The sequence below is a fragment of the Calypte anna genome, chromosome 18, assembly GCF_003957555.1.
Source record: "Calypte anna isolate BGI_N300 chromosome 18, bCalAnn1_v1.p, whole genome shotgun sequence".
Classification (NCBI taxonomy): Eukaryota; Metazoa; Chordata; class Aves; order Apodiformes; family Trochilidae; genus Calypte; species Calypte anna.
The window spans coordinates 9,732,583-9,760,463 of NC_044263.1; the positions used below are offsets into that span (position 1 = coordinate 9,732,583).

General features: G+C 53.2%; 3 protein-coding genes across 3 annotated transcripts in view; all 3 read right to left on the reverse strand.

The window, feature by feature from the left end:
* The window catches only part of LOC103533896 (Golgi apparatus membrane protein TVP23 homolog B), a 5,466-nt gene extending 2,601 nt beyond the window's left edge, over positions 1-2,865 (reverse strand). The window contains exons 1-4 of the mRNA XM_030461691.1: positions 2,809-2,865; positions 2,149-2,231; positions 964-1,108; positions 441-530 (exon numbers count right to left, since the gene is read on the reverse strand). Of these exons, the coding sequence (XP_030317551.1) occupies positions 441-530; positions 964-1,108; positions 2,149-2,231; positions 2,809-2,820 (330 nt within the window). The 5' untranslated portion in view covers positions 2,821-2,865. The remainder of the gene's footprint in view (positions 1-440; positions 531-963; positions 1,109-2,148; positions 2,232-2,808) is intronic.
* On the reverse strand, positions 2,834-15,674 carry CDRT1 (CMT1A duplicated region transcript 1). Its single transcript, XM_030462122.1, has 11 exons — positions 15,485-15,674; positions 15,273-15,400; positions 14,231-14,353; positions 13,696-13,838; positions 12,197-12,430; positions 11,174-11,295; positions 10,522-10,670; positions 9,533-9,675; positions 8,979-9,137; positions 6,645-6,861; positions 2,834-2,959 (listed from the first exon to the last, which is right to left on the reverse strand). Exons 1-11 carry the CDS (start codon positions 15,672-15,674, stop codon positions 2,834-2,836), a joined length of 1,734 nt encoding a protein of 577 aa, XP_030317982.1.
* A 6,024-nt stretch (positions 15,675-21,698) lies between these two features.
* On the reverse strand, positions 21,699-27,429 carry LOC103533894 (cytochrome P450 2C5). The gene is made up of 9 exons (XM_030461885.1): positions 27,165-27,429; positions 26,549-26,711; positions 25,767-25,916; positions 24,951-25,111; positions 24,630-24,806; positions 24,394-24,535; positions 23,574-23,761; positions 22,805-22,946; positions 21,699-22,203 (listed from the first exon to the last, which is right to left on the reverse strand). The coding sequence occupies exons 1-9, from the start codon at positions 27,339-27,341 to the stop codon at positions 22,010-22,012; spliced, it is 1,494 nt and encodes a 497-aa protein (XP_030317745.1). The 5' UTR covers positions 27,342-27,429; the 3' UTR covers positions 21,699-22,009.
* Between the last annotated feature and the right edge of the window lie 452 nt (positions 27,430-27,881).

Below are 27,881 nucleotides of genomic sequence, written 5' to 3' on the forward strand. Positions count from 1 at the left end.
CCAGAAACAGTGGTGACAGATCTGGGGCTGGCATTAAATGTCTGCTCTGCACAAACTACCACAAGCACAACCTCCAAGTAAGAGAGATTACAGAGAATGGGAAGAAAGAGGAAAAAGGGGCAGAGGGGGAGGAAAAGAGGGACAGAGGAGGGGAGAAGAGGGAGGGGAGAAGAGGGAGGGGAGAAGAGGGAGGGGAGAAGAGGGAGGGAGAAGAGGGAGGGGAGAAGAGGGAGGGGAGAAGAGGGAGGGGAGAAGAGGGAGGGAGAAGAGGGAGGGAGAAGAGGGGGGAGAAGAGGGGAGAAGAGGGAGGGGAGAAGAGGGAGGGGAGAAGAGGGAGGGAGAAGAGGGAGGGGAGAAGAGGGAGGGGAGAAGAGGGAGGGGAGAAGAGGGAGGGGAGAAGAGGGAGGGGAGAAGAGGGAGGGGAGAGAGAAGAACTTTACCTTCCTGGCCTCAAATACCCAGTGACTCCTCCCATCATCATCCACCTGGTTCCACCAGCGAAGCCCAACCAGCAGCCTCCCTGTGACATTCTGGAAGAGAAGGAGAGCTCTGAGCTTTCCATCTCCTGCTCAGAGAAACCCCTGGCCACAGCTCAGCTGGCTGGGCTGCTCACCTGCCCCACGTTTGGGAAAAGATTACAGAGCCCTGATGTCCCCAGCAGTCAGACTTCTGATACACCCAGCACATGAACAAGTTCTCAGAACAATCCAAAGCCAGGTTTATTCCTGGTGGTTACAAAGTGATGTTCTCCCTTTGATTTTTCAAAAACAAGCCAGGCAAACAGAGGCTTGAAATGTTCTTTCAGGTCTCTGCAGGACATCACAAGATATGAAGGTGCCTCAGGTCTGACTTGGAGAGGCACACAGAACCTCCTTTTATTTTTGGGTGACATGAATGGGATTTTCTGCACTGATTCTCACACAGTAAAACCAAAACCCAACAAACTGCAGCAGAGGAACTCACCTTTACAGCCCAAAAGTCACAGGACAGGAGGAGGATAATTGTCACCATGCAGGCAATAAAGCTGCTGGTTAGGAGCTCACAGAGCAGATACACAACTATGGCACTGACCCGGAAGAATAAGTGGAAAAATGATGCAATTGGGTGCCTGGAATGAAAGACAGAACAGACACAGCTCTTTCCAACTCAGCTGAAACAGTTTCAGAGAAAAGACAGGGCCCAGGTCACCCCCTGACATCTCCCAGGGGGAGGTTCAGCCTCACAACTGAGCCCAGGGTGCAGAAGCTGCTGAAAATATGAGCAAAAAACTGAGGGGAGGCTCCAAGGGAGGCAAAGACCCCATGTGAAGGGCACAGGGAGCTTCACCTCCTGCCCAACATCAAGAAATCTTTCTCAATTAAATGTAAATGGGTTCTGAGAGAGGAAATGCCCCTGAAGCAAAGCTGCCACCCCTCAGCACAGCAGCCTTGCCCTTCTTTTCCCATTTCTGCAGTTTCCAGATAGAAAACCTAGAGCCCAGAGCCAGGGACAGCAGAGTCACTCTGTGTGGGCTCTGCTGTGCAGGACTTTGGGCAGAACCAGGAAGGAGGCAGCTGGGCCAACTGCACCAGGACATTTCATGTTTCACAGACTGGTTTGGGTTGGAAGGGACCTTAAAGCTCCCCCAGTGCCACCCCTGCCATGGTCAGGGACACCTCCCACAGCCCAGGGTGCTTCAAGCCCCATCCAACCTGGGCTGGGACACTGCCAGGGATGGGGCAGCCACAGCTTCTCTGGGAAACCTGGGACAGGAGCTCAGCACCCTCACAACAAAGAATTTCTTCCTAATGTCCAACCTGAATCTCCCCTCTTCCAGTTTGAAACCACTTCTCCTTGTCCTATCACTCCATGCCCTTGGGTAAAGTCCCTCCCCAGCTCTCCTGAAGGCTCTCCTCAGGTACTGGGAGGCTGAGAGCCACAGACTGGGAAGGGAGAAGGGACCAGAGAGTGAGAACCTCCATAGCCAGAGTCACTCTCAGTGCAGATCCCTCCCACAGGCAGACAAACACACCCTAAACATCACCCAGAAGTCACCCTCTAACTGAGGAGAAAAGGGGTTCTGCTATTCCATGCTTTAATGCTCCATGGCAGTGCTTCCTCCCTCTCTCCTCAGCCCAGAACTCATCTAGAAATTCCATGCCTACTGACCTTATTTTTGACTTCTTTGATCTTCTGGATAAATCATCATCTGCATCAAAGAGAGACACATCCTCAATGTCATCACTGCTGTCCTGGAGGGAGGAACAGATGCAAAGAGTTACAGCAGACAAGAGAATCTGTATGCAGCTTCAAGCAGGGAGAGTTCTGATTCCCCAGGGTGTTCTGACAGCACCTTAAGATCACAAAGAATTGGGGAGGAACAGGAAGACCGAATCACATCCAGAGGAGAAGAATGGAGTTAACTGGGTTCTGTTCTCTGCTGTCATCTGTGCTTCGGGAACCTCCACGACCTGACAGGATGAGCCCAAGGGCCCTTCCTGCACCCCGGCTTCACTTCCCAAACAGGGAAGGGGTGGAGGGGGGGGAATCCTTCATCTCTCGTTCCTCTTCGAGCTCCTCACCGCGCACCGCAGCCATTCCCACAGCCATTCCCCCCTCAGCATTTACCTGCAGGGATCATCCGCACCCCCCGGGCCTCTCGTGCTGCCCAACGCCACACCAGCAGCACAGCCCCGCCACAGCCCAGCCCATCTCCTCCTTCCCTCGCAGTCTCCATCGATCCGGGGCGGTTCCGTGTTGTACCGACCCCAAACCCCCCAACACTCCCTCCCGTTCCTCCCCGCCGCCGCTTCCCCCCTCGCTCCTCACCTGCCGCTGCATGGCGGAAGCTCCTTCACTTCCGCCTACCGCCGCTCACGTGACAGCCACCGACCAATCCCGATGCGCGCTGCGACGCAGCCCCGCCCCTCCCGCGCGTGCGCGCTGAGGGCGGGGAGTACGAGACGTGTCCGTTATTTACCTGAGGAGAGAGGGGGAAAGAGCGGGAAGGGAGTGAGGGGGAGAGGCCGGGGGGGCCGGGGGGGCCGGGGTGGCCGAGGGAGCTGGGGGAGCTGGGGGAGCTGGGGGAGCTGGGGGAGCTGGGGGAGCTGAGGGAGCTGAGGGAGCTGAGGGAGCTGGGGAGCTGGGGGAGCTGAGGGAGCTGAGGGGGCTGAGGGAGCTGGGGGGGTTGAGGCTGGAGAAGAGGAGGCTCAGGGGAGACCTCATCACTCTCTCCAACTCCCTGAAAGGAGGTTGGAGCCAGGGGGGGTTGGTCTCTTTTCCCAGGCAACTCTCAGCAAGACAAGAGGGCACAAAGGGTCTCAAGTTGTGCCAGGGGAGGTTTAGGTTGGAGATTCGAAAGAATTTCTTTCTGGAGAGGGTGATCAGGCATTGGAATGGGCTGCCCAGGGAAGTAGTGGATTCTCCGTGTCTGGAGATCTTTCCAAAGAGCCTGGATGTGGCACTGAGTGCCATGGGCTGGGAACCACGGGGGGAGTGGATCAAGGGTTGGACTTGATGATCTCTGAGCTCCCTTCCAACCCAGCCCATTCTATTAAATTCTATGAGCAGGAAGGCAGTCGGTGCCCGAGCAGCCCACAGCTGCAGGGAGAGGATTTGTTGGCTCCAAACAGGACGATCCAGTCCTCAGCTCAGCATGGCCACAACACCGACCCCAGAGCAACCTCCCAATACCTGCAGGGCTACAGGAAAGCTGGGGAAGGGCTTTGGACATGGGGAGGTAGGGAGAGGACAAGGGAAATGGGTTAAAACTTGGAGAGGGGAGATTGAGGTTGAACATTGGGAAGGAATTCTTTAATTTGAGGGTGCTGAGCCCCTGGCTGCCCAGAGAAGCTGTGGCTGCCCCATCCCTGGCAGTGTCCCAGCCCAGGTTGGATGGGGCTTGGAGCACCCTGGGCTGTGGGAGGTGTCCCTGCCCATGGCAGGGGTGGCACTGGAGGAGCTTTAAGGTCCCTTCCAACCCAAACCACTCTGGGATTCCATGACTGAAAAGACCTCATCCTCTCCATGATGTTTTTCCACCAGGTTTCCTCTAGTAGATTTTCTTTTTTTTCCCAAGAGAGGATTGTGCTGAAGCTGTGCCTGGTTTCTTGTGAGAAGCTGCCCTCCCGTGGCTAAGCAGGAAATCCTTGCTGCCTGGAAACTCCCTGTGCTCTGATCCCTGTGTCCTCACCACCAGGTTCCACCTTCCCCTCTCCCTCTTCCCAAACCCACATGGCTTTCAGCAGCAAATCTGAATGCTCATTACTTCCTCCTAGCTTTCCACGGACACTTAGTTTTTATTTCCTGCCTGTACTTTTTATTTGGGGGACAAATGCTGTTATTTTTCCCTGGCCTGCCACAACAACCCCATGCAGCGCTACAGGCTGGGGACAGAGTGGCTGGAGAGCAGCCAGGCAGAAAAGGACCTGGGAGTCTGCATTGACAAGAAACTGAACATGAGCCAGCAGTGTGCCCAGGTGGCCAAGAAGGCCAATGGCATCCTGGCCTGTATCAGAAACAGCGTCACCAGCAGGTCCAGGGAAGGGATTCTGCCCCTGTACTCAGCACTGGTAAGGCCACACCTCGAGTCCTGTGTCCAGTTCTGGGCCCCTCAGTTTAAGAAGGATGTAGAGGTCCTGGAACAGGTCCAAAGGAGGGCAACCAGGCTGGTGAAGGGACTCGAGCACAGGCCCTATGAGGAGAGGCTGAGGGAGCTGGGGCTGTTCAGCCTGAAGAAGAGGAGGCTCAGGGGAGACCTCATTGCTGTCTACAACTCCCTGAAAGGAGGCTGTAGCGAGGTGGGAACTGGACTCTTTTCACAGACGACCTTCAACAAGACAAGAGGACACAGTCTTAAGTTGTGCCAGGGGAGGTTTAGGTTAGATATTAGAAAGAATTTCTTCACGGAGAGGGTGATCAGGCTATGGAATGGACTGCCCGGTGAGGTGGGAGATTCTCCATCCCTGGAGACATTTAACAAAAGACTGGATGTGGCACTCAGTGCCATGGTCTAGCAACTGCTCCGGTGGGTCAAGGGTTGGACTAGATGATCTCTGAGGTCCCTTCCAACCCAGCTAATTCTATGGTTCTATGAACCCCAGGGTTTGGCTGTTGAAGGCAAGATGAAAATAAACAACTAAAAATTAATCACCACCCCCTGGGGCCTTCCCCAGACCCATCTCAAACCCAAGCAGCTGCTGAAAGGCCCCTTGATGTGTTGCTGGACTGGAGTGTTGAGGCTTCTAATGCTAGAATAATATTTATTTATACAATTTAATCTGCTGTCCAGGTGGGTGCCCTCACTGACATCTTCAAGAAGAGGAAAAAAGACTGCAAAAAAACTTGGAGGGCAGAGAGAGGGTGAGTGAGAACAATGCTGTTTATTGTGCTGAGCTGAAGCATCTCCTGGAGTCACCGTGGTCTCTGAGTGAGCTCTCCTCCCCCTGCAAACCTTTCCTTCAGGATCCTAGATCCTTTTTTTTTTTTTTAATCCATTAATTTCTCTTTGCTGTACTTTGAAGACTTCTTGTCCTCCCCAGCTGGGCAGAGCCCCTGCCAGCCCCTGCTCCTGCTGACTTCTCCGAGGCAGAGGCACAGGGCTGGGCAGGGCCAGCACTGAGAAGTTTTTTCTTCACCTCTGCCTGAACGTGCAAATCCTTTTTCATCTTGAGAAACCTCTGCTTGTGCTGCCAGACTGCTGATTTCAGCTGTTCATAGCAGAGAGCTGCAAAAACAGCAGAAAAAGGCATCTCTTAAACTTTGCTGAAATAAAATCTTCACCACTGGAGGGATTTCAAGTCTTTTGGCTCTTGTTTTGCCTCTTATCACAGCTTCTAAAATTTTAGGCATTTAGAACTAATCCAGGAGATATTTCATGAGCAGAAAGCCTCCCAGAATTCACAGATGACAGGCTTGATTTTTTTAATATCATGTGTGCACAGCCCCTACGGTTTTGCCACTAAAGTGTAGTGCACACCCTCTTTCTTTCCATTTTCTACAAACTTTTGTAGGAACTTTTACTGAGCACTGCAGAGGGGGTGGTGTCTGATGGGGTTAAAAGCATCAAAGCTTTCCCAGCCCATCAGCTTCCCTGCAATGTGCAGTTTGGTTGTAGAAATTTGTGAATTACACTGGTTTTTTAAAAAAAAATAAACTGTTTTTTAAAAAAATAAACAGTGTTTTAAAACACTGTTTTGTTTTAAAACAAAAGCACTGCTATCTCCATGTTACAATGTCAAATGTGGCTGTTCATCTGCAGTTGCATTTCCTGGGGGGGCAGATCCTGAATCCTCTCTGGAATATTTTGGAACACATCATTCAAGCACAGAGTCAGGAGCTGCAGGAAGGTGAGTGTTGTTCCTCATTTCTGTTTATTAGCTGGAAAATGGCAGTGCCTGTCTGGATAGAAGTGTTGCTTTCTTATCTGACCTTTCTAAAAAGGTACAAAAGGTTCTGTAAAACCCTTAAAAAACAAAAAAACCTTTGAAAGGCAACAGCACATCTACCAGGCTGCAGGTTTTTAAAAAAAAAAAAAGTGTATTTTGAGTAAGGTGAAGATGGTGGTGGGTGCTGGGGATGATTCCCCCAACCTTCCCATCACACTCAGTACCTTGAGGTGTCCCCCAGCTGGGTGCTGGGTGTCCCTGTGCCCAGCAGGACCTCACCAGCTGCTGGGTGCTCTGCATCTGCAGGGCAAGGTGCTGCAGGGGGCTGAGGAGCTGGCAGGGGGGTGCTGCCTGCAGCTGCAGGGGTGTTCCCTGGCAGGATCCATTCTCCTGATTTTTCTTCCCCACCACCTCCCGGTCAGCATCCCAGCTGTAATTCCAGCTGACATCCTCAAACTGGAACATCAGCACGCTGCCTGGGGAGTTGATCACCATCCTGCAGAGGAGCAGCAGGTCAGCACAGGTAACACCACACAGCAGCAACTCCCTGAAACCCCCCTTTGCCTCTCTCTGGGCAAAACCAGACCCCGGGCACCCCAACAGATCCCAGAGAACCATCCCTGCTCCTGGGAAGCAGGAGGAATCATTCCCATCAGGCAGACACTGGACATTTTAACTCCTTTTTCTTCCCCACCACCTCCCAGTCAGCATCCAAGGTGTAATTCCAGCTGACATCCTCAAACTGGAACATCAGCACACTGCCTGGGGAGTTGATCACCATCCTGCAGAGGAGCAGCAAGTCAGCACAGGTAACACCACACAGCAGCTGCTCCCTGAACCCCACTTTGCCTCTCTCTGGGCAAAACCAGACCCCGGGCACTTGGACAGATCCCAGAGAACCATCCCTGCTCCTGGGAAGCAGGAGGAATCATTCCCATCAGGCAGACACTGGACATTTTAACTCCTTTTTCTTCCCCACCACCTCCAAGTCAGCATCCAAGGTGTAATTCCAGCTGACATCCTCAAACTGGAACATCAGCACACTGCCTGGGGAGTTGATCACCATCCTGCAGAGGAGCAGCAAGTCAGCACAGGTAACACCACACAGCAGCTGCTCCCTGAACCCCACTTTGCCTCTCTCTGGGCAAAACCAGACCCCGGGCACCCCAACAGATCCCAGAGAACCATCCCTGCTCCTGGGAAGCAGGAGGAATTCCCATCAGGCAGACACTGGACATTTAACTCACACCCCAGAGCAGCTCCCTGAGGCTCTTTGTATTCAGCTCTACAGCAAAATTAGCTTCAAGAGAATTAGTCTTAATATCTTAATTATCTAAATATAATATCCTAATATCTTAATTATCTAAAGATAATGAGACTTAAATGCAAAGTGCCAGCAATGAGCAAGATGAGGGCAGTGCTGGGAGGACCTGGGGACTGCCAGGTTGTGATACCCCAGCTGGAGGGGTGCACAGCACCTGGGGGGATGCAGTTTTGGGGGTTTCCTCCTAACAACCCCCCCACTGCTGAGTGTCAGAGCCCTGGTGACACTGCAGGGCTTCAGCCTCCACACAGAGTCAACAACCGGGAGCTGCCTCTTCCTTGGAGCTGCAGAAGGGAAGGAACCTGGGAGGCTTTTCCATGAGCAGAGCAGGGAACAGGTAAAGGCTTTGATTCCCCAGTGAAAAAGAGAAAGATCCTGACAGGACTAACTCCTGTAAGGAGAGGAGATCAGGCCAAGCTGTTTGTGTGAATTTACTTTATGTATAATTAAAACTTGTACTATATGTTAATGAGTTTGTATTCATAACCAGTAAAATTCAGGGTTAAACTGAGAAAGAAGTGAACAAAGCAGCTGAGACATGAATTTCCCACTAGAACAATGTAACCAATACAAGACCCTAACGGGATTAACTTCTGTCTCAGAGATAATTAATGGAAGTCTTGTTCTTAAAACAAGGCACTGCCAAGGCCATTTAGGCACTAGCTGGGCACTGGGGGAGTGGGAACACCTGCATGGGACAGGATGAGGCAGCCACAACCAGCAGATAAGGGAGAAATTATTGCAAGGGTCCAATTAAGAAGATGAAGTCATCAAAAACAGGAGAGAGAAAGATTTCTTACTTCATCCAAAGACCCCCCCGACATCTCCGCCCAGACTCTGCCTGTCATGAATATTATAATTAGATGTTGCAAACTTATGAATATGTATGTCACCTCCCCTTTTACTGTATAAATACCTCAACCCTTTCCTTAACCCTTGGAACTCTTTGTCCAGCATGGGCTGGGAGTTCCCCGGATCCAAAAATAAATATCTTTGCTGTTTAAAGGCTTAAAACTCAGTCTCTGAACAGGTTTTTTTTTAGGCCTTTTTATGGGCTTCCCCAGCCCCTTAAATGGGAATCCTGATTCAGCCTTAGAGCTGGGTCTGGATCTTGAGTTAGGGCTGTACACTGGGCTGAGCACTGCTGACCAGAGCAGTTATCAGAGCAGCCAAACAGCAGAGCCCCTTGAAAACTCATTTGTGGGAAGGATGGTGAAAGGAAACACCCAACAGTTCCTTAAACTACAACGTTGTCAACTTCATTCTGCTCAGAGACTGCTGGCACCAACCTGTTTCCTGCCAGGTAGATAGAAGAGACAGGGTCCTGGTGGCTGTTGGCCATCAACACCTTCAGGCAGCTCCCAGTCAGGTAGTTAAAGACACGAATCATTCCATCAGCACAGCCACTGATAACCCTCAGGTAGAGCAACTCCACAGTCAGAACCTCCCTGAAAAGGTGACAGTGTTGGGACACTCACCAGGATTTCACCTCTTTTGTCTCGGAGGGGCTGCAGAGCTCACCCTCCCTCAGCAGCTCAGCTGAGGACCTGATCAAGGCATTTTAAAGCTCTGAAATGTATCCTTCACCTCCAAACTGCCCAAACTCAAACTCAGTGCTTTCTCACAGCAACCAGTGGGGCTGTGGCCATCTCCTGGGTTTTAAATTTCATTTGGTTGGCTAGGAAAGGAAATTAAACCAATATAATGCTACAGTTTGCACACTTATAATATTTTTGAATACCAGGACTGAAAATGAGGGCACTTTCTGTTCCTCTAGGGGAGATGTTTTTCTTTTACAGATTTACTGCTGCTGACTACAACTGGAAACACAGCCAGTTCCTACTTAGGGTGGCGGAAAGCTGTCAGACATCTCTTCAGGTTCCCCAGCATGCTCCATCCCAGGACACATCCATCTGTGCTTCCTGTCACCAGGTGCCACTGATCAAAGGACAAGCACTTCACTGGGCCTTGATGCCCCTCTAATGTCTGCAAAGTAAAAGAAATAGGCTCAACACTCTCAAAAATCTGCCAAGATGCATAACAACAGCCCCATGGACTATATTGTAATGTACAGACCAATATTCCTTGTGGACAACTTAGTTTTGTAGTCATTTAAGAAATGCTCTGGGGTTGCTGCTGATGAGGAGCTGCTGTCATGGGATTAACTTCCATTTCTCACCTTTGTTACAGGTGCTGAATAGGTGGTGCTGTACCTTGGTACATCCATTCCAGGATGCCCAGGGTGCAAGGAGCAGTTGCAGCTTTGCTCAGCTTGAGCTGGGAGCAGTTGCAGCTTTGCTCAGCTTGAGCTGGGACCTCCTCCAGTTGAGCTGCACCTCAATTTGCAGCTCTCTGGTAGAAAGAACTCTCAAGTGGGGACTAACACTAATTCTGGACTCAACCTTGAAATTGCAGAGAAGCCTCTCCAGCTGCTTCAGCTTCATCACCTGGTACCAGGGCTGTCAGCAAGTTGCAGAGTTTGGAGCAACAGCTGAGCCCCCCACCCGCAGAGCTGTCAGTCAGTCAGCCCCCCACCCTCTGCCCTGCTTCTGAATCCTTCCCCCCCAGGAACAGCTTAAAGTGTCCACAGAGAACAAGTAATGCTGGGGGTCAGGCAGGACAAACCAAACCTGGGCTTTAAATTGGCAAATTTTTTGCAAATCAGCTTTTATATTACAAATTATTCTGCAGTTTAGACTGCTTTGGATTTGGGTTTGATTTTGGGGGGATGATTTTTTTTTTTTTTTAGAAGGCCTTTGTCAAAAGCCAAAAGCTACAATAAATGAGCAGGGGAGGTTTTTAGACCCCTCAGCACCAAATTATCCAACTTACTTTGAGCAGAGTGCCCGTTTCAGCACACCAGACTTTCACCAGCCCTTGCTCACACCCACTGACAATGTGGGTGCTGCCCATTTTCACTGCCCAAACAGCACTGCCATGCCTCAGGGTCCTGAGGCACTTCCCCCTCCTCAGGTTCCACACTGTTAGAGGCAAAGGGAAGAAATATTAAAACCACATCTGCCCCCGTGCTCAGGTTTGCTGAGTACAACAAGAATTAAGAGATGGGAGGAATTAGAGCTGTGCCTGCTACCTGCAGCTCTGCCTGGAGCCAAGGGTTGATTTGAAGTATAATTATGGAGTAAAAATATTAAATACAAAGTCCAGAGAGCAGCACAACTCTTTCACCTGTGTTCTCTAAGCCAATAACAAAGAAGCCTCTGGCAAAGCTGGAAGTTGGTCCCACTTCCCAAAGGCTGCTGCAGCTCTGTAGCCACAAATTTATCTGGATAAAACCAGAAATAACAAGTGTTTATTCAGTGACACAGAGGCCTGGGGTGTGCATGTGTCCACAGCTTAGGCTGCTCTGGAAGCCAAACTGAGGCACTGAGGTTCACCATGCCATGCAGGTTTATTTTCACTGCCCATCTCACCCTGCTCACTGCCCCCTGCCCTGCTCAGGGGACCTCCTGCCCTTGCCTCTCACCTTTCACCATCCCATCTTTGGCTCCTGACACAAACTGCTCTTCATGCAGATCCAAGCAGGTGATGGTCCCAAAGTGACCAATAAAGATTTTCACACAAGCACCACTGTAGATATCCCAGCACCTATAGGGAGCAACAGAAAAGGGAAGGCAGTGATTAACTCAACAGATGGCTTACTCATTATTTCCTACTTAACAGGCTGAACTAGATTAAAATCAGGAGTCATCCCACAAAGGTCTCAAAGGATCTGGAATGATCAAGTCACACTTGGTGTTAAATTTCCACCTCTATGTTTGCTCTTCCCCCTCCCAACCACAGCAAGACACAGCTGGATTTCCCCTTTGGGGTGGTTCCCTTCCATTCCCCTTAGCACCCAGAGCTTGGAGGTTGTTTTTCTTTACTAGGATAATTTCTGTTGGCTTCACCTGGAGATGTGCAGCCCACCCTTCAAGAGCCAGCCCTCTTGGAGCAGGGAGGTCAGAGCCTCCATCAGTGCAAACTCCTTCCCCTTGTGTAGAAGCTACTTTGGATGAAGTTGTGCAATTATTGTGCTGCAGCCAGACAACCTGCTGCTGAGCTTGGCATCCCCCAAATGGTGCTCTTGGGATTTAGTGATAAATGTGCAAGCTGAGCACCTCCAGCCCTTGGTTCAGGGTGCAGCACCCAGCTGCACAGCAGGTACCAGGTTGTCACAGCACAACAGACCTTCTAAAATCTCACCTGGGCTCCCTGAACCCCATGCTGATGGCAGCAGTGCCAGAATCTCACTGCAGGTGCTTATTTGAAATCTGGGGTTTTGAGGCACTTTAGGAAAACCTGAGCATCGCTGCATCTGCCTGGTTTATCCCTCAGTACTGGGTGGAACTGGGGAAGAGCAGCTGTCCTGTGTTCCCTTATCCACTGCCCTTTCCTCAGGACTCAGAGATGGAGGATTCCAGCAGGCTGGAGTGGAATAATCCACCTTCCATTTTCCCTGGAGTCCCCACGGGGCTGGCACCCCCAGCACAGCCCCAGAGCTGCTCACCTGATGCTGAGATCAAAGCTGGCACTGAGGACAAACCCTTTCTTCTCACTGAGGATGAGGGCTCTGATGCTCCCAGCATGGCCAGAGAGCACAGGAGACACTTCTTTCACTCCTGCTGTCCCAGGAGGCACTTCCTTCATTCCCCCCATCCCAAGCAGCCTCACTTTTCGGTCTGCAGAGCCCACAGCCACCAAGTTTCCACCATTGTAATGGATTACTCTCTGCTGGTCTGACCTGGGGGAGAGACAGTGGCTGAGATGAGCTGGAGCTGGCTGACAGGAGCCAGGAGCTGGAGGGACAGGAGTACCTCGAGTACACCTCGAGTCCTGTGTCCAGTTCTGGGCCCCTCAGCTCAGGAAGGAGATTGAGGTGCTGGAGCAGGTCCAGAGAAGAGCAAGGAGGCTGTGAAGGGATCCAGCAGAATTCCTGTGAGGAAGGGCTGAGGGAGCTGGGGGTGTTGAGGGTGGAGAAGAGGAGGCTCAGGGGAGACCTCATCACTCTCTGCAACTCCCTGAAAGGAGGTTGGAGCCAGGGGGGGGTTGGGCTCTTTTCCCAGGCAACTCTCAGCAAGACAAGAGGGCACAAAGGGTCTCAAGTTGTGCCAGGGGAGGTTTAGGTTGGAGATGAGAAAGAATTTCTTTCTGGAGAGGGTGATCAGGCATTGGAATGGGCTGCCCAGGGAAGTAGTGGATTCTCCGTGTCTGGAGATCTTTCCAAAGAGCCTGGATGTGGCACTGAGTGCCATGGGCTGGGAACCACGGGGGGAGTGGATCAAGGGTTGGACTTGATGAGGTCCATTCCAACCCAGCCAATTCTATGATTCTATGCTAAGAGGCCTGAGACTGTCCCAAACATTTCTCTGAGGCTTGGTGGTGCTCAGTGAGCAACCTGACAGACAATACCCTAAAAAAAAAAAAAAAAAAAGGTGAACCCATTGCAGGGCACCACAGCCCAGTTCCATGGGTCTCCAGACTCAAGTTTGGATCTGGAGGGGGAGGTTCCAGAGGGGAGAGGGCTTCTCCTGGCCCTGATCCCCTGGGATGCACTGGGAATCACTGACCCTCATTGAATGGGTTGGATTGGGAGGGATCCTAAAGATCACCCAGCTCCAACCCCCCTGCATGGGCAGGTACACCTCCCACAGCCCAGAGTGCTCCAAGCCCCATCCAACCTGGGCTGGGACACTGCCAGGGATTTGGCATCAACAACCTCCCTAGGAAACCTTTTCCAGAGCCTTAGTACCCTCATAGTGCAGAATTTTTCCCTAATATTTAACCTAAATCTCCCCCCTTTCACTTTAAAATCTTTACCCGTTGTCCTCTCATTAATAACTTCTGGTATTTTATATATATAAAAAATAAATGGATGCAACAGAGACTTTCTTAACATTGATGCTGAGAGATCCTTCTCCAGCCATGCATTCCCACGGAAGGGTTGCAAGGAATGGGACAGGATTCCAGAAGCTGCTGTTTAGCCCTAGAGGCAAGCAGTTTACTCACTGATCCATGAGAACCTGAATATTGTAGGAGTTACAGAAGATATTTCTTTCTTCCAGCTGGATTGTCTCCGTTTCCAGATCATAGTAGGCTGCCTGCAGATTGTTTTCCTCCTCCTGATGAGAAGAAAAACCAGGGATAAGTAACTCGGGGAGGGCAGTATGCCTCACTATTCCATGGTGTGGAACAGCATGTCCCCCAAAACAGTGGTGAGAGCAACAGAGACACAAAGTGTTGGTTAAGAACACCCAGAGAGCAGGAGCTTCCTGCTAGCTGCAGGACAAGGATTATTCCCATGCCATTCTGACACCTTTATCCTTGGGAAAAAACCCATGTCCTCATGATGCTGTCCAGCCTCACCAGTCACCCTGGGACAAAGGCTCAGATTCCCTCCCACACCAGAGTGTGCTGAGCAAGCCCTGGGGACAAATTGCTCCCAGCAGTGCAAGGCAGGAGCAGGAGCAGAGCAAAGCACCCCCAGACTCACTGTCCTGACTTCCCAACCCCCCAGACCCTCCCCAAACACCTCCCAAGATACCTTTTTCTCCCTTCCCCAGTTGTCCTCTCTCTTTTCAATAACATCACCATCTTCATTTAGCTGTGGGATTGCCACAGGGACTGTTTTAGCATAGTTTGTGATTGCTCCTCTGGGGCACAAGCCCTGCAACAAAGCAGCAGAGGCACCAGAGTCACTGCAGATGCTGCTCCAGCTGATGTCCCAGCGTCTCCAGGGGATGCTGAAGCTACCCCCACACACTGCCCTGCTGCTAAGAGACCTGCTTTTACCCTTTTGTTGTTATAAGGTTTAACTTCTTGAGAAAAATTATTGCTTTTTGTTCTTTTTTCCAAAGCCTAATCTTAAGCTTTAATAAACTGCACAATTTTTCTATTTTAACAGAAAAGAATTTTCAAAGCACATGTCACCTTTGGTGAGCACTTGGTCGATCCAGAACCCACACCCACTGAGAGAGGAGACTCCCAACACCTTCACCAAGATTTATTTTTAATGTGCAAGATCTTCCATTAAGCTTTCTTTAAATGCTGAGAGCTGAGATGTCCGTGCTCTCTTCACAAACTGCAGCATGCAAAGACCCCTAGCATTGTCTCTTGGGGGATTTACCATTCCCCTGAACTTGGTCTCTGGCAGGACAAACCTTTCCTACATGTTCTGCTTTGCTGCATCCCAACCACCAGCTCCAGTTTCCCAGGAAAACTCAGCATTTCCATCTTCCTACATGGAGTCACTAAAGCTCATTTTGGAGCTGCCTCAGGGTGCCATGGTAGCTCCACTCAGCTACCACAGAATGTGGACTCGTGGCCAAACTCCAATTTCTTGATCACAAGAATTTTTTGCTCCATTTTTAGGCTCTTAGTCTGGGGTGCTTCCTTGTGACAGGACGAACACCTAAACTCACTTCTGCAGATGGAGGAACTGGGAGAAGGCCTCTAGTAAAGGTATCTCCATCTGATAGCCTGGGCAGGATCCTAAAACACTTTTTAAAGTGTTTAAAACACCCTTTTAAAGTTTTAAAAGTGCATGTTTTAAAGTGCATGATAAGAGCAGAAGCCCAGGCACCCACCTGCAGCTGCTGGATGCTGTCCTGTACCATGCTTCGAGATGCACGTTCCCTCTTCACCTCTTTGACCAGGAAAGCCCAGTAGCTACTCACAGCAGCACAGACATTGAGGGATTTTTGATCCAAAAGCCCTGAGAAATTAAAGAGGCAGCTTGGCTTTCCCCCATTGCCACCAGAGGCTGCACAGCACCCAGGAAAAATCAGAGGAGCTTTACCTAGGATGTGCATGGAGAGGTGAGGTGGCAAGCTGCAGATTAAGTCCTTGGAGGGCTTGGCATTGGAGAGGGACTGAAGAGCTGCAGAAACCCTGATGTCATCCTGCTCATCATCTAAGGACACAGCAGAGGAGTTGTCCTCTGCCTCAGGACTCTCTTGCTTGGGGCACTCCACGTTTTGGAGCCACATTGCTCCTACCTGCAATGGTTAATCAGCAGTCTAGGAAGTGCTTGGTGTTTTGGGGGCAATTAACAACAACACTGTTAGGGAGGGACTGCAGGGGCTGCTCTGACTCCTGTCCACATCCCTTGGCTACTGGATGCTTCAGAGGATGCTGAAAACCTTCAGGAGGATGTGTGACAGCAGGAGGGGCTGAGGACAGAGATGGGAGGAAGGACAACTCTGCCCACTGCCCTGCTGGAAAATCCAGTTCTCCAAAGGGCCACAGGAGGTGCTGGGGACACAGGGTGACACCTTGTTCCCTTTGCCTCCAGCAGGCACCAGTGGGGGAGGCTGACTGGAGGGGAATGGCAAAGCACCCTCATGCCAAGGACATGCATTTCTGGCATGAAACAAGTGGGAATCCATCTTGCTGCAGGACAAGGATTGTACCCATGCCATTCCAAAAACCAAACAAACAAAAAAGAAGGCCTGACACCTTTATTCTTGGGAAAAAGACCATGTCCTCATGATGATGTCCAGCCTCACCAGTGACCCTGGGACAAAGGCTATCAGTTTTAGCCATCCCATTTTCTTCAGTAAAAACGATTCAGGTCACGACAGCACAGAAGGAAAGAAAGGGTAACAAATTTCTATTGCCCTCCAGCTAGCAGAGGGGTAAACACAGGTAACACCCTTCTCACAGCAGGACTTTTGGCTGATATCCACATCCCAAAGGTGTCTCTGACACCTTTGCCAAACCACAGCCCCCCCCCCGGAGGGGTTACACTTTGAAATTCAGGTTGTGCTGGTGGAAGACCTTAAACCTGAGAGAACAACATCTTCCTCAGCAAAAGGAAAGCTCCCATCTCTTTGTTCAGAGCATCCTGTCTGCACCTCAGCAACCCTGGGAGGTAACCCAGAGCAAAGCTCAGCATCCGCTGAATGGCACCAGCTCCTCTTGCATGGCACTTCTGAACTTTCCAGCTCATTATTTCCACGCTCTGCCATGCTTTTATCCCACCCCATAGACACCCAGAACAGAATTACTCCTAAGCAGTGCTGTCTGTGAATGCTTTGGCATAGAATCATAGAATGGGCTGGGTTGGAAGGGACCTCAGAGATCATCAAGTCCAGCCCTTGATCCACTCCCCCCGTGGTTCCCAGCCCATGGCACTCAGTGCCACATCCAGGCTCTTTGGAAAGATCTCCAGACACGGAGAATCCACTACTTCCCTGGGCAGCCCATTCCAATGCCTGATCACCCTCTCCAGAAAGAAATTCTTTCTCATCTCCAACCTAAACCTCCCCTGGCACAACTTGAGACCCTTTGTGCCCTCTTGTCTTGCTGAGAGTTGCCTGGGAAAAGAGCCCAACCCCCCCCTGGCTCCAACCTCCTTTCAGGGAGTTGGAGAGAGTGATGAGGTCTCCCCTGAGCCTCCTCTTCTCCAGCCTCAACACCCCCAGCTCCCTCAGCCCTTCCTCACAGGAATTCTGCTGGATCCCTTCACAGCCTCCTTGCTCTTCTCTGGACCTGCTCCAGCACCTCAATTTCCTTCCTGAGGGGCTGAGGGGCCCAGAACTGGACACAGGACTCAAGCTGTGGCCTCCCCAGAGCTGAGCACAGGGGCAGAATCCCTTCCCTGGACCTGCTGGCCACGCTGTTCCTGAGCCAGCCCAGGATGCCATTGGCCTTCTTGGCCACCTGGGCACACTGCTGGCTCATGTTCAGCTTCCTGGCCATTCAAGGTCCCTCTCTGTCTGGCTGCTCTCCAACCACTCTGTCCCCAGCCTGTAGCACTGCATGGGGTTGTGGTGTTGTTGGCATGGAACACCATGGGTATTTTCCTCCCAGTGTTAAGTCCTCAGGAAGTGGTACCTTGCTCACTAAGCTGCTCAGTTCTTGCAGATGAGGTTTTCCTGCAGAAGGAGTGCTGGCAGACCACAGGGGAAATGGAACCCAGGCACTGGGCTGAGGGCAGCTGGACACAGCTTTAGGATTCAGCAGATGATCCAGCTACATCTTGCTCTGGAGGGATGAAGCAAAGAGTTAAACCTTACAGTCACAGTAGGGAGCAGAGTTAAGGGGTTGCAGAAGTTAGAATAGTACATTAAGTATCTAATAAATAAATTATGCTATATTCTTCATTCCATCTCCTCTATCCATGCAGAATTACTCCCATCAGTCCTTTCTGTAGCATAGCTTTATTACTTAAAATATTCACAACCATGCCACCCGAGGTATGTTGCACAGAATTCATTTAAAGAAGGTTTTAGGATTATTTTTTTTTATGACATTGTTGCCATCTCCACTCCATTATAAGCTATATTCCTCTTCCTTTTCATGATCCCTTGAGTTACAGGACTGCTGGACACTGGGGCACACACAGAGGCTGCCCGGGTGCTGGCTCAGGATAAAGCTGCCGGGTCCAAATCCCATCTGTCCCCATCTCCTGCTGCCAGGAGCATCCCAAGCCCTTCACAACCTCTGCTCACCCCGGGTGTTGGCCATATATTTCCTGCAGCTGGAAAGATCAGAGACCTGACCCACACCGGGATCAACCAGAACATCAAACAGCACCGGGCTAAAACTGCCAGGAACCATTCCACTGGCCGGGCAGTTTCTGTGGGACTGCCTGCTCGGGAAGCTTTGCCACATGGAATGAAATTCCTGCTGGAGAGGGGAAGAACCAGAGCAGCACCAGGAGCCACCGCCCTGCTGCGGGTCACCCAAGGGAACCTGGGGCCCATCACCTCCATCTCAGCATCCCCTGACCGCAGGGAACCCGAGCACTTGTCCTTCCCCAGGGCAGGGGGACACCCAACCGGTACTCAGTGGGTGCTGACCCTGCCGGGAAGGGCTCAGTGCCACCCCCCCCCGGTGTCACCCTCCTGCCCAGCGCTCGCTCCCGTGTCCCGCAGCCGCTCCGCAGCCTCCTCAGGGGGAAGGAGGACCCGGGAAGGATTTTTGGAGCGTGGGGGAATCCTCACATCCCCAGCCAGGCCTTTCCTACACCAAAAAACCTCAGCAGGCACCGAAGGCAAAACCCCCAGGGATCGGCAATGCCTCCGGCCGGACCCCTCCCGGTACCGGATTTCGGTCCCGGGTTTCTGCCCCATCCCCGCACCCACGGGGGTCCCTACCGCTCCCTCCCACACCCCCGGGGCTCCCGCAGCCCCTGACCTGCTCCCGGGGGTCGGCTGGACCCGCAGCCCCCCCCCCTGCCCGCCCATCCCCGTCGCGTCCTTGCTGCTAGGAGACCCCCGGTACCGTAATGCTCCGAGCTCCCGCCCGTATTGCCCCGAATAGCTGCGCCTCCCCCGCCAGAACCCGCAGGGGGAAGGGAAGGGGGGCACAGAGCCCCCGGAGCATCAGTCGGGGGGAAAGGGAAGCAAATGGGTGTGAAAAGTGCCCGGGAAGTGGGAGCATCACCGGCCTCTGGGCACCGCTTGATTTGCAGACACTGACGCCCAGAGGCAACGCATGGAAGTACTGATCCAAAAGGTGTTCGGGCACAAAAGACTTGACACCTTTCTTTTTTTTTTCTTTCCTGACTCCCAAGCTTCCCCGGGTTGAAAAAAAAAACAAAACCAACCCAACAACTTAATTTTATCATCTAATCAGTCAAAAACGCACATAGGAGTAAAGGCTGGTTCAGCCATCATTTGGGAGAAGGTAGGAGGATTAACTGGGTTATAAAAGAAGCTTTTGAAAATACAGAGTATTGCAGAGCAGCCCAGGGAGGCAGCAATAAACTGGGACCTCCCCAAGGGCACCCTTGGCAAGGATGGGTGCAAGGAGCAGGGCAGGAGAAGGAACGGGCAGGGCTCCAGCTGCAGCCACTCTGCTCCAGCTCAGGGCTGGTTTCTTGCCACAGAGAACTGGTTAGTGCAAAATCCACCCCTTTTCACCAATTTTAAGTCCAGCTACCAGCTGCTCTTTGCTTAACTGAAATCAAATCTTGGAGCTCCCTGCTGAAGGGATCACAACTCCTTCCAGGGATGCATCTCACTCTCCATGCACAGAAACTCTTCCTCCCTCCCTATATAATATTGAGATCAAGGACACAATATTTTCTTGCCAAACAGTCCATTTGAGACGCCAGAACCCACCACTAAGAAACTGGTGTTATAGGGGGAGAGAAGCCCTGGACACCCCCAGTCTCACCTCCAGAAAGTCTCTGGAAGGAGCAGCCACCTCTCCACATGACCACCCAAGCACCCTGCTAACACATCACCCTCCCAGACCAGCCCTGGGACCCCCACAGCATCCCCCATTGCCTCCAGGCTTAAGCTTCACAGAGTCCCCAAGCCCCACTGCCCCCAACCCAAACCCTGCCCAGGGGGAAGGGGAGAGCTGGGAGCACATCCCGGACTTCAGCACCTCCCAGAAAAGCCCCAGAGGGGCACACAGAGCTGAGCTGGCACCTGAGGCTTGCCAGAGGGAAACACTGACCTGCAGGACCTCAGAGCACAGCCCAGCAGCTGGGCCAGCAAGGTAGAGGCTGAGGCTGAGGCTGAGGCTGAGGCTGAGGCTGAGGCTGAGGCTGAGGCTCCGGCTGAGGCTCCGGCTGAGGCTGAGGCTGAGGCTGAGGCTGAGGCTCCGGCTGAGGCTGAGGCTCCGGCTGAGGCTCCGGCTGAGGCTGAGGCTGAGGCTGAGGCTGAGGCTGAGGCTGAGGCTGAGGCTGAGGCTGAGGCTGAGGCTGAGGCTGAGGCTGAGGCTCCGGCTCCGGCTCCGGCTCCGGCTCCGGCTCCGGCTCCGGCTCCGGCTCCGGCTCCGGCTCCGGCTCCGGCTCCGGCTCCGGCTCCGGCTCCGGCTCCGGCTCCGGCTCCTCTGGGTTGCACCTCAGCCCCTTTTATTGGGAAGCTGTGATCCTGCCCCAGCTGGAAGCACTTTGCTGCTCTGCCCATCCCTGGTGCAGGCAGGGGCTCAGCCCCCAGGAGCCCTTCCCAGCAGGATTCATGTCTGGAAGCAATAACTTCCTCAGATGGGTCAGATTCTTTGGAAGGTTAAAGCTGGGGAAGGGAATCAGCTGGGACAAAGGGAATGTTTTCCTGATTGAGTCTGTCCTGGGGCACAGAAAACCTGGGAAAGATGAAGATGCCCCAGGAGGAGATACAGAGCTCCAGCCCTGCATCTGGGAAGTTTGTACTGGGAAGAACTGGATGCAATGGGAAACATCCTGGTTTTCCAGAGCCTGGGGACACCCCCAGCTGCTCACTAGTGGGAAGAGGAGCCCAGGTCACTGGGTGGCCACATGCCAGGGTCCTTTTTCTCCTCCAGAGGCATTCAGGAGTGAGGGAGTGATAGGACCTGGGGGAATGGATTTGAAGTAGAGGAGGGGAGATTTAGATTGGATGCTAGGAAGAAGTTCTTCCCTGTGAGGGGGGTGAGACCCTGGCACAGGTTGCCCAGAGAGGTGCTGGGAGCCCCATCCATCCATGGAAGTTTTTAAGGCCAGGCTGGATGGGGCTCTGAGCAACCTGAGCTGGTGGGAGGTGTCCCTGCCCATGGGATGAGCTTAAAGGTCCCTTCCAACCCTGAAAGTTCTAGGATTTAAAGAAAAAAAACCAAACTTTTCTTTGGAGTCCCAGTGTTGTGGAATAAAGGCTGGGGTGTGCTTGGGAGAAATCTCTGCTTGTGGAGAGGGGGTTAAAGCATTTCAGGAACATCAGACACATGGAGCACCCTGAGAAGGAAGCAGCATCTTTGGTGGCAAAACACTTCTTGCTTCCCAAGCACAGCACCCCTCTCCTGCAGCACATTCCCCCTAGGTGTCATCTTTTAGCTTTGTGGCAGTCCCTGAGGGTTTCACCCCAGAGGTGGGATGCAGGGGTGAGAGGGAGAGTGATCTGCAGTGTCACAGACTTTGGGTTTAGAGAGGGAGCAAAGCAGGGAAGCAAAAACCTTAGACAGCCCCCACACACACACACTTTTCACCTCGGTTGTCCCAGCTGGGTGCCACGCTGCCTGTGAAGGGCAGGGAAGCTTGAGCATCCCCAGCCTTGTGCCAGGAGGCCCCACAAGTGTCCCTACTAACACCCCCAGCCAGCTGTGATGGTTATTTTTATTTCAGAAGTACCAAAACGAGGGAGTGCCCAGCTGAGCTGGGGAGCTACAGACAGCTCAGCCACGTAGGAACCGGAGGTTCAACCAGAGAAAATCAGTGCTGCCCTCCTTGTGTTACTGGGATGTGGAGCTGGGAGCCCCTTTGTCCATGGAGTTGGTGGCAGGGATGCCTGGCAGCTCTCTGAGAAGGAGCTTGAAGGGACCCTCCTGCCTGCCTGGTGCCATGGCTTGCTCTGCCCTCAGGGGAAGGTCCCTGGGCCCCTTCCTCCTCCTCCTCCTCCTCACTGCTCTCTGCTTAGCAGGACACGGGGCGCCGAAGAGCAAAGAACTTCCCAGGAATGGCTCTCCTCTCTATCTCCAGCCAGAGGGAGGAGAAATCCATCTCCTTGTGCTCCTCAGCCAGCTGGAAGGTGAAGCTCTGCAGCAGCGTGGTCAGGAAAAGGAAGAGCTCGATGCGTGCCAGAGCCTCTCCAGGACACATCCTCTTCCCTGGGGACACAGAGGGAGGGAGAGCACCCTGCTGAGGCCTTCACCCAGTGTTTGGGGGGAAAAGAGCACAAAAGGAGAAGCAGAAAGCTTGTATAGAATCCCAGAATGTCAGCTTGGAAGGGACCTCCAGGATCCCCTGCTCCAACCCTTCTCATGTTATTGTTGATGTGAGGTGTCCCAGCACCCCTCGAGCTGAGACTCCAAACTTCCCAGAGTGGGGGAATCCACCCCTTCCCCTGGGAGACCATTCCAAGGTCTGACTGTCCCCATGGGGAAAAAACTCTCCTGGTGTTCAACCAGAACCTCCCCAGGAGCCACCTGTGCCCATTGCCCCTCATCTTCTCCATGAGATTCCTTGGAAATTGGGAGTCTCCATCATCTCTGTAGCTCCCCTTGAACTCCTGGAACATTGTAATAATGTCTCCCCTAAGCCTCCTCTTCTCAAGGCTGAACAAATATCCTGTTTATTAGTATGTGTGGATTATATATGATTAATGTTGTTATTATTATATGAACATTAGGGGTATAATTTTGGTGCCAAGTGATAGTGGTGCTGGTGGTCCCACGAGAGGAGCTGCTGTGGGCAGGGCTGAGCACTGACCTGTGGAGAAAGCCATGAAGGCTTTGTGCTTCTTGAACTCCCCATTCTCATCCAAGAAGTGGCTTGGGTTGACTTCTTTGGGCTTCTCCCACTGACTTGGGTCCGTATGGACAGAAGAAAATACAGGAATAACCACTGTGCCCTGTGGGAGAGGGAGGGGGGGACATCACTGCCAGGGCTCTGCTGAGCTGGAGGAGCAAGTGGGGAGCACTGGGGGGGTGCTGGCCCCACAGCCTGATGCCCACCCAGCACCATGCCTGTTGTGGAGACCCCTGGAGCAATGACCCTGGGGTCATTGTGCTCCTGGTGCTCTCTGTGCAGCCTGTGAAACAGAAACCATGGAGTTCTTCCTGGTGATTTACCTAAAAAAACCAACCTTTCCCTGCACCAAGTCCAATGGAGGGAGAGGTTCCTTGGGGGTGGGTGTTGTACAACATTCTTGTGGTCAAACCCCATGCTGGGGGGGGCTCTGCCAAGGAGGTGGGAGCTGGCTTGGCCCCGTGCCAGGGTGGGCTCAGCCTCACCACCCCTTGCACATCTCCCTGGTGTTTCCCACCCAGGACACGAGGGACAGGGGGGTGAGGGCAGAGCCAGCAGCAGCATCCACCTCCCCCTACTCCTCTGAAAGGTTATCTCCCCACCAAGGATTGGGAAAGAGTGGGACCTTCAGGAGTGAACAAATAGTCCAGGGGCAAAGGCAAATGTCACCCAAGCTCCCCTGCAACCCCTCCTCTTACGGACACAGAGAGCCCAGGGCCACCGGGCTCACCTTGGGGATGGTGTGGCCCCTGAACACGATGTCCTGGGTGGCCATCCGGGGGAAGTTCTCGATCCGGGTCCTCTGGCAGCGTTGCAGCTCGTGGATCACAGCGTTGGTGTAGGGCATCCTCAGCCTGTCCTCCATGCTGGGACCACGCCTGTCACCCACCACCACATCAATCTCCTCCTGGACCTTGGCTGGGGACAAGGCAGGCCCAGGTGAAATTACATATATCTATGTTTATATTTTTATACATCACCCTAGTGACAAACATGCTTTGGAACCACTCTGGCAGCAGAGGTCAGAACAGGAGTTAGCCTGTTAGTACCTCAGCACTTTTGTTTCCAACCAATTTTAAAAGGCAAAAAGCCACGAGGCTTTGCTGCCAGCCTGTCTGGATGGTGATAACTCCACCAGGGTTGGAGGGAGAGCTGCTGAATGGCACCAGTTTGCCCTGTGACCCCAGCCAGCCTGGGGACTGGTGCTTGCCCTTCACTGGTCCTGTCCTGGAGCCAAAGGAGCAGAGCAGGAGCCACCTGGTGTACAACCCCTCCTAGAGACCAGAAATAAGGTCTCTGTCCTCAGACATCCCTGGATCAGGCAGGTTCAAGGTATCTCTCCTGGGCTGGGCTTGGGCCATCAGCAGAGGCAGGGACAGGGACCAGGTGCCCAGATCCCTCTGCTCGGTGTCTGTCTGATGGATCTCACCCCTGGGTGACCCACGCGAGGTGATCTTTGGACTTCCCTCAAATGGGAACCTCTGGACCTGGGTCTCTCCACAGCATGAGCTCCTCAGGCACAGGGAGCAGTCCCATCTCACTGCCCTTACCTTGAATATGGGGATATTTTGACAGGATCAAGAGGAAGAAGACCAGGGCGTTGCTCGTGGTCACTGTCCCAGCCCCAAAGAGGGTGAACACTGACATGACCAAGTCCTCACTGCTGTACATTCTCTCCAGGCTGCTCCTCTCCTGCAAGGAGGCAGTGGGGTTGGGGTGTCAGTGCCAGCTGGGTGATGATCCCTGCTGCAGGGGCAGCCTTCCCCCCTCTCTGCACCATCTCTACCTTCTCAGCTTTCAGCAGGAAGCAGTCGATGTAGTCCCGGGGGCAGCTGGGATCCAGGGTCAGCTTGTGATGCTCTACTCTGCCTCGGATGTAATCCTTCAGCTTCTCACACCTGGCCAGGGCTTTCCTGTGTGGTCCTGGGAGGTGGTGCACGATGTAGGGGAAGGTGTTGTAGACCTGGGGATGGAGAAGGCACAGAAGGGCTTGGGTGCCTCCTGCACCCTCCCTCAAAGCCGTGGGGTCCCATCAAAGCCAAGAAGCATCCCTTGACTGCCCGAGCCCGTTGGGCAGGAGGGTGCTGAGCACAGCAGGGACACCCACCATGGCGATGGGGGAGAGGAAGAAGCTGATGTAGCTCCCAATGGTGCTCAGGAGCTCCAGGAAGTCCCTGTCACTGTAGCTGTAGCGGCTGCCGAAGACAACGGAGCAGATCACGTTGGAAACCGCGTGTCTGAACATCATCATTGGCTCAAAGGCCTTTCCTACAGCCCCAGAAGAGGCAAGAAAGGCATCAGAAAGTCACCAGTTAGTTACCTACTTCACCACAGAAAGTGCCCTTCCTCCCCCTCCGAGCCCCCATCCCCTGAGCCCTGGTTGAATCCACCAGGTTCAACTCTCAGGCTCCTATCTCCACCTCCCAGCTCCCAGACCCCATCCCAATGCTCAGGCCTGGGGCAGGGAGAAGCTTTGGGCTCCTTCTGACATGTCCTGGGGGGCTGCAAGAGCATCTCCCTGTGGTCACCAGCCCCTGGCCAGCCCTGCACACCAGAGAAGCCAGCATGCCACCAAGCTGCCATCTCCTCTCAGACTGGTTTTGCTGGAGACCTCACCTGCCACCCCCCCTGCCACCAGGGCTCTGTCTCACTTGTGCTTTCTCAGTGCCATGCAGTTTAGGTTCCTTTTCCCCTTCATTTGGGATAAAAAGCTCCTGGGTGGTTGCCACCTCCTGCACCAGGTGAGGAGCAGGATGTCCCCCCCTGACCCTGCCACCTCCCTGCCCCTTTCTGCCTGAGGTGTGACCAGCTCCAAGTCCTCCCTGTCAGGTTCATCCATTTTCAACACTCTGGGGGCCACACACGAGGCTGTTCCTTGTCCTCCTCCTGCCCTGTGGACCAGGCTGGAGAGGACCCACATCACCTTCAAGTTCTTCCAGTAGCTCCACCAGGTGCTGGGCTTCCTGCTGCACCCTCTGGGACATGGAGCTCTTCCCCATCCCGAAATCCCGCAGGGTGCTGAGCGTGAACCTCCGCAGCTCCCTCCACTTCTTCTCATTGTTGGAGATGATCCCTGGGGGGGAAGCAGTGGGGACCACTCACTGCCTGCCCCCCCACCCCTCCCTGGGAATGGGGGACCCTGCCCAGGCCCAGCTGAGGAGCAGGAGGACACTGAGCCAAGGGACAACCCCAGTGTGCACGCAGCATCCTGGAGAGGGATCCATCCGGGGATCCCAGCCCCACTGGAGCTGGAAGGGACCTCCAGGGATCATCCCCCCTGCTACAGCAGGATTGCACATTACACAGGACAGCACCCACAGGGGTTGTGAATGTCTCCAGAGAAGGGGACTCCCCCACCCCTGGGCAGCCCCTGCCAGGGCTCTGTCAGCCTCACAGTGAAGAAGTTTTTTCTGGTGTTTAAGTTGAACTTTCTGTGCCCACAGCTCCTGGCCCTGTTGCTGGGCACCACTGAGAAGTCTGGCTCCATCCTCCTGACACTCCCATGATCACTACAGAAACTCAGAACAAATCTCACTGGAATTCATGGTGTCCTCAGACAAGAGGCTGAATGCTTGGAGGGACTTGCAGCGTGGGGAATGTGTGAGCTCGTGGGTGCTGAGTCCTCCACTGGAACCCAGTATGGCCACTGGGGACTTTCTGCTCCCCCAGAGAGCACCAGAGCCTAGAAGCCATCCAGACACCTACCATAGTCCTTTGACAGCTGTGCCATGAGGGGGATGTTAGGTCTGCCCCCAAACTCCTCGGAGTGGTCCAGCAGAGCACCCTTCACCACCTCGTACCCACAGAGCACCACCATGGGCTTCAGCCCCACCCAGACAGTGAAGATGGGGCCGTACATGCTGCTGAGCTGGGGGAAGAGGGAAAAGCCACCATCAGCCAGGGTCCTGCACCCCAAACACCCCTTTGATTTTTAATAAGGTCTGGTGGCCACAGGAGGCACCTCTCCCTTGACACCAGTGTCCTGATCCCAGTCCTGTCCCAGGGGGATCTGATCTTGCTGCCACTCTGGAACTTTGAAGCATCATCTCCAGGAGCCAGATTTGGATGGAAGCAGTGACACAGCCTAGAGAGGGGTTGGGGTCAGCACCATGGGTCCCTTATGGGAGAGGAGAAAGCCTTAACATAAATATTTAGGAGAAGAGGGAGGGGAAAGGAGTAAAGAAATGTGGAAAAAAAGAAAAAAGAAAGGTGGGAAAAGAGTCACCTACACAATTCTCCTTTTCAGTTGGCAAGGGACATTCACACTTTCTCTCCTGCTGGAAGCTGGGAGCAGATCCAGCCCCACCAGCTCCTCTCTTACCTTCTCATAGTTCCTGTAGAGGGGCAGGACATCTTTCTGCCACAGGTTGCCCAGAATGGGCCACGGGGCTGGTCCTGGAGGCAGCTGGCTTCTCTTTTTATCAATACTCTGGATTAGAAACCACAGGATAGAGAGGAGGAGGAGGGTCACGAGTAACCCGGCTGATCCAGCATCCATCCTCACCCCCTGGGGAAGGGAATGAAATAAAGAAATAAATAAATAAATTCCCTTTCCAGGGGAAAAAAAAAACCAAAAAAAAACAACCCAGAAGAGAATTGAGCAAAGAGGAACCAGAACCTCCTGTCTCTACCTTTCTCTACCTTTGCTTCTGGCTCTATATAGGCACAGCCCTTCCCACACCCCCGGGGTCACCTCCTGCCTGTCCCCTGCCTGTCCCTGGGCGGTCAGTGACACGGAACTGGGGGTTCCTCCTGGGCGAGCTCCTCCCCAGCCTCCCTGTGTTGTAACCCGGGGCTCAAAGAGCTGGCACAGGGAGCTGGATGTGTTGCAAACCCTTTCCCCACCTCCCTGAGCCCCATGTTTGCTCGGAGCTTCCTGTGGGTGACACACAGCAGGAGATGTCCCTGGCCTGGCAGGGCCTCACGTGTCACCCCCAGGTCACTGCTCCTTTCCCTGTGCACTGACCCAGGAGGGGACATTCCTGTTAGCACCAACCAAGCATGCACAGCTGGTCAGCTACCTCTTGGGTGACAGTTT

Coding starts and splice junctions, on each gene's coding strand:
- LOC103533894 (XM_030461885.1), bottom strand. CDS start 27,341: ATGGATGCTGGATCAGCCGGGTTACTCGTGACCCTCCTCCTCCTCTCT. Junction 25,112..25,766: donor GCTACTGGAAGAACTTGAAG/GTGATGTGGGTC, acceptor CTGGGGCTGTAG/GAAAGGCCTTTGAGCCAATG. Junction 24,536..24,629: donor TCCTGCTGAAAGCTGAGAAG/GTAGAGATGGTG, acceptor GCCTCCTTGCAG/GAGAGGAGCAGCCTGGAGAG.
- CDRT1 (XM_030462122.1), bottom strand. CDS start 15,674: ATGTGGCTCCAAAACGTGGAGTGCCCCAAGCAAGAGAGTCCTGAGGCA. Junction 11,296..12,196: donor AGCTTTGATCTCAGCATCAG/GTGAGCAGCTCT, acceptor TGCTCCCTATAG/GTGCTGGGATATCTACAGTG. Junction 9,676..10,521: donor AAACGGGCACTCTGCTCAAA/GTAAGTTGGATA, acceptor TTTACTTTGCAG/ACATTAGAGGGGCATCAAGG.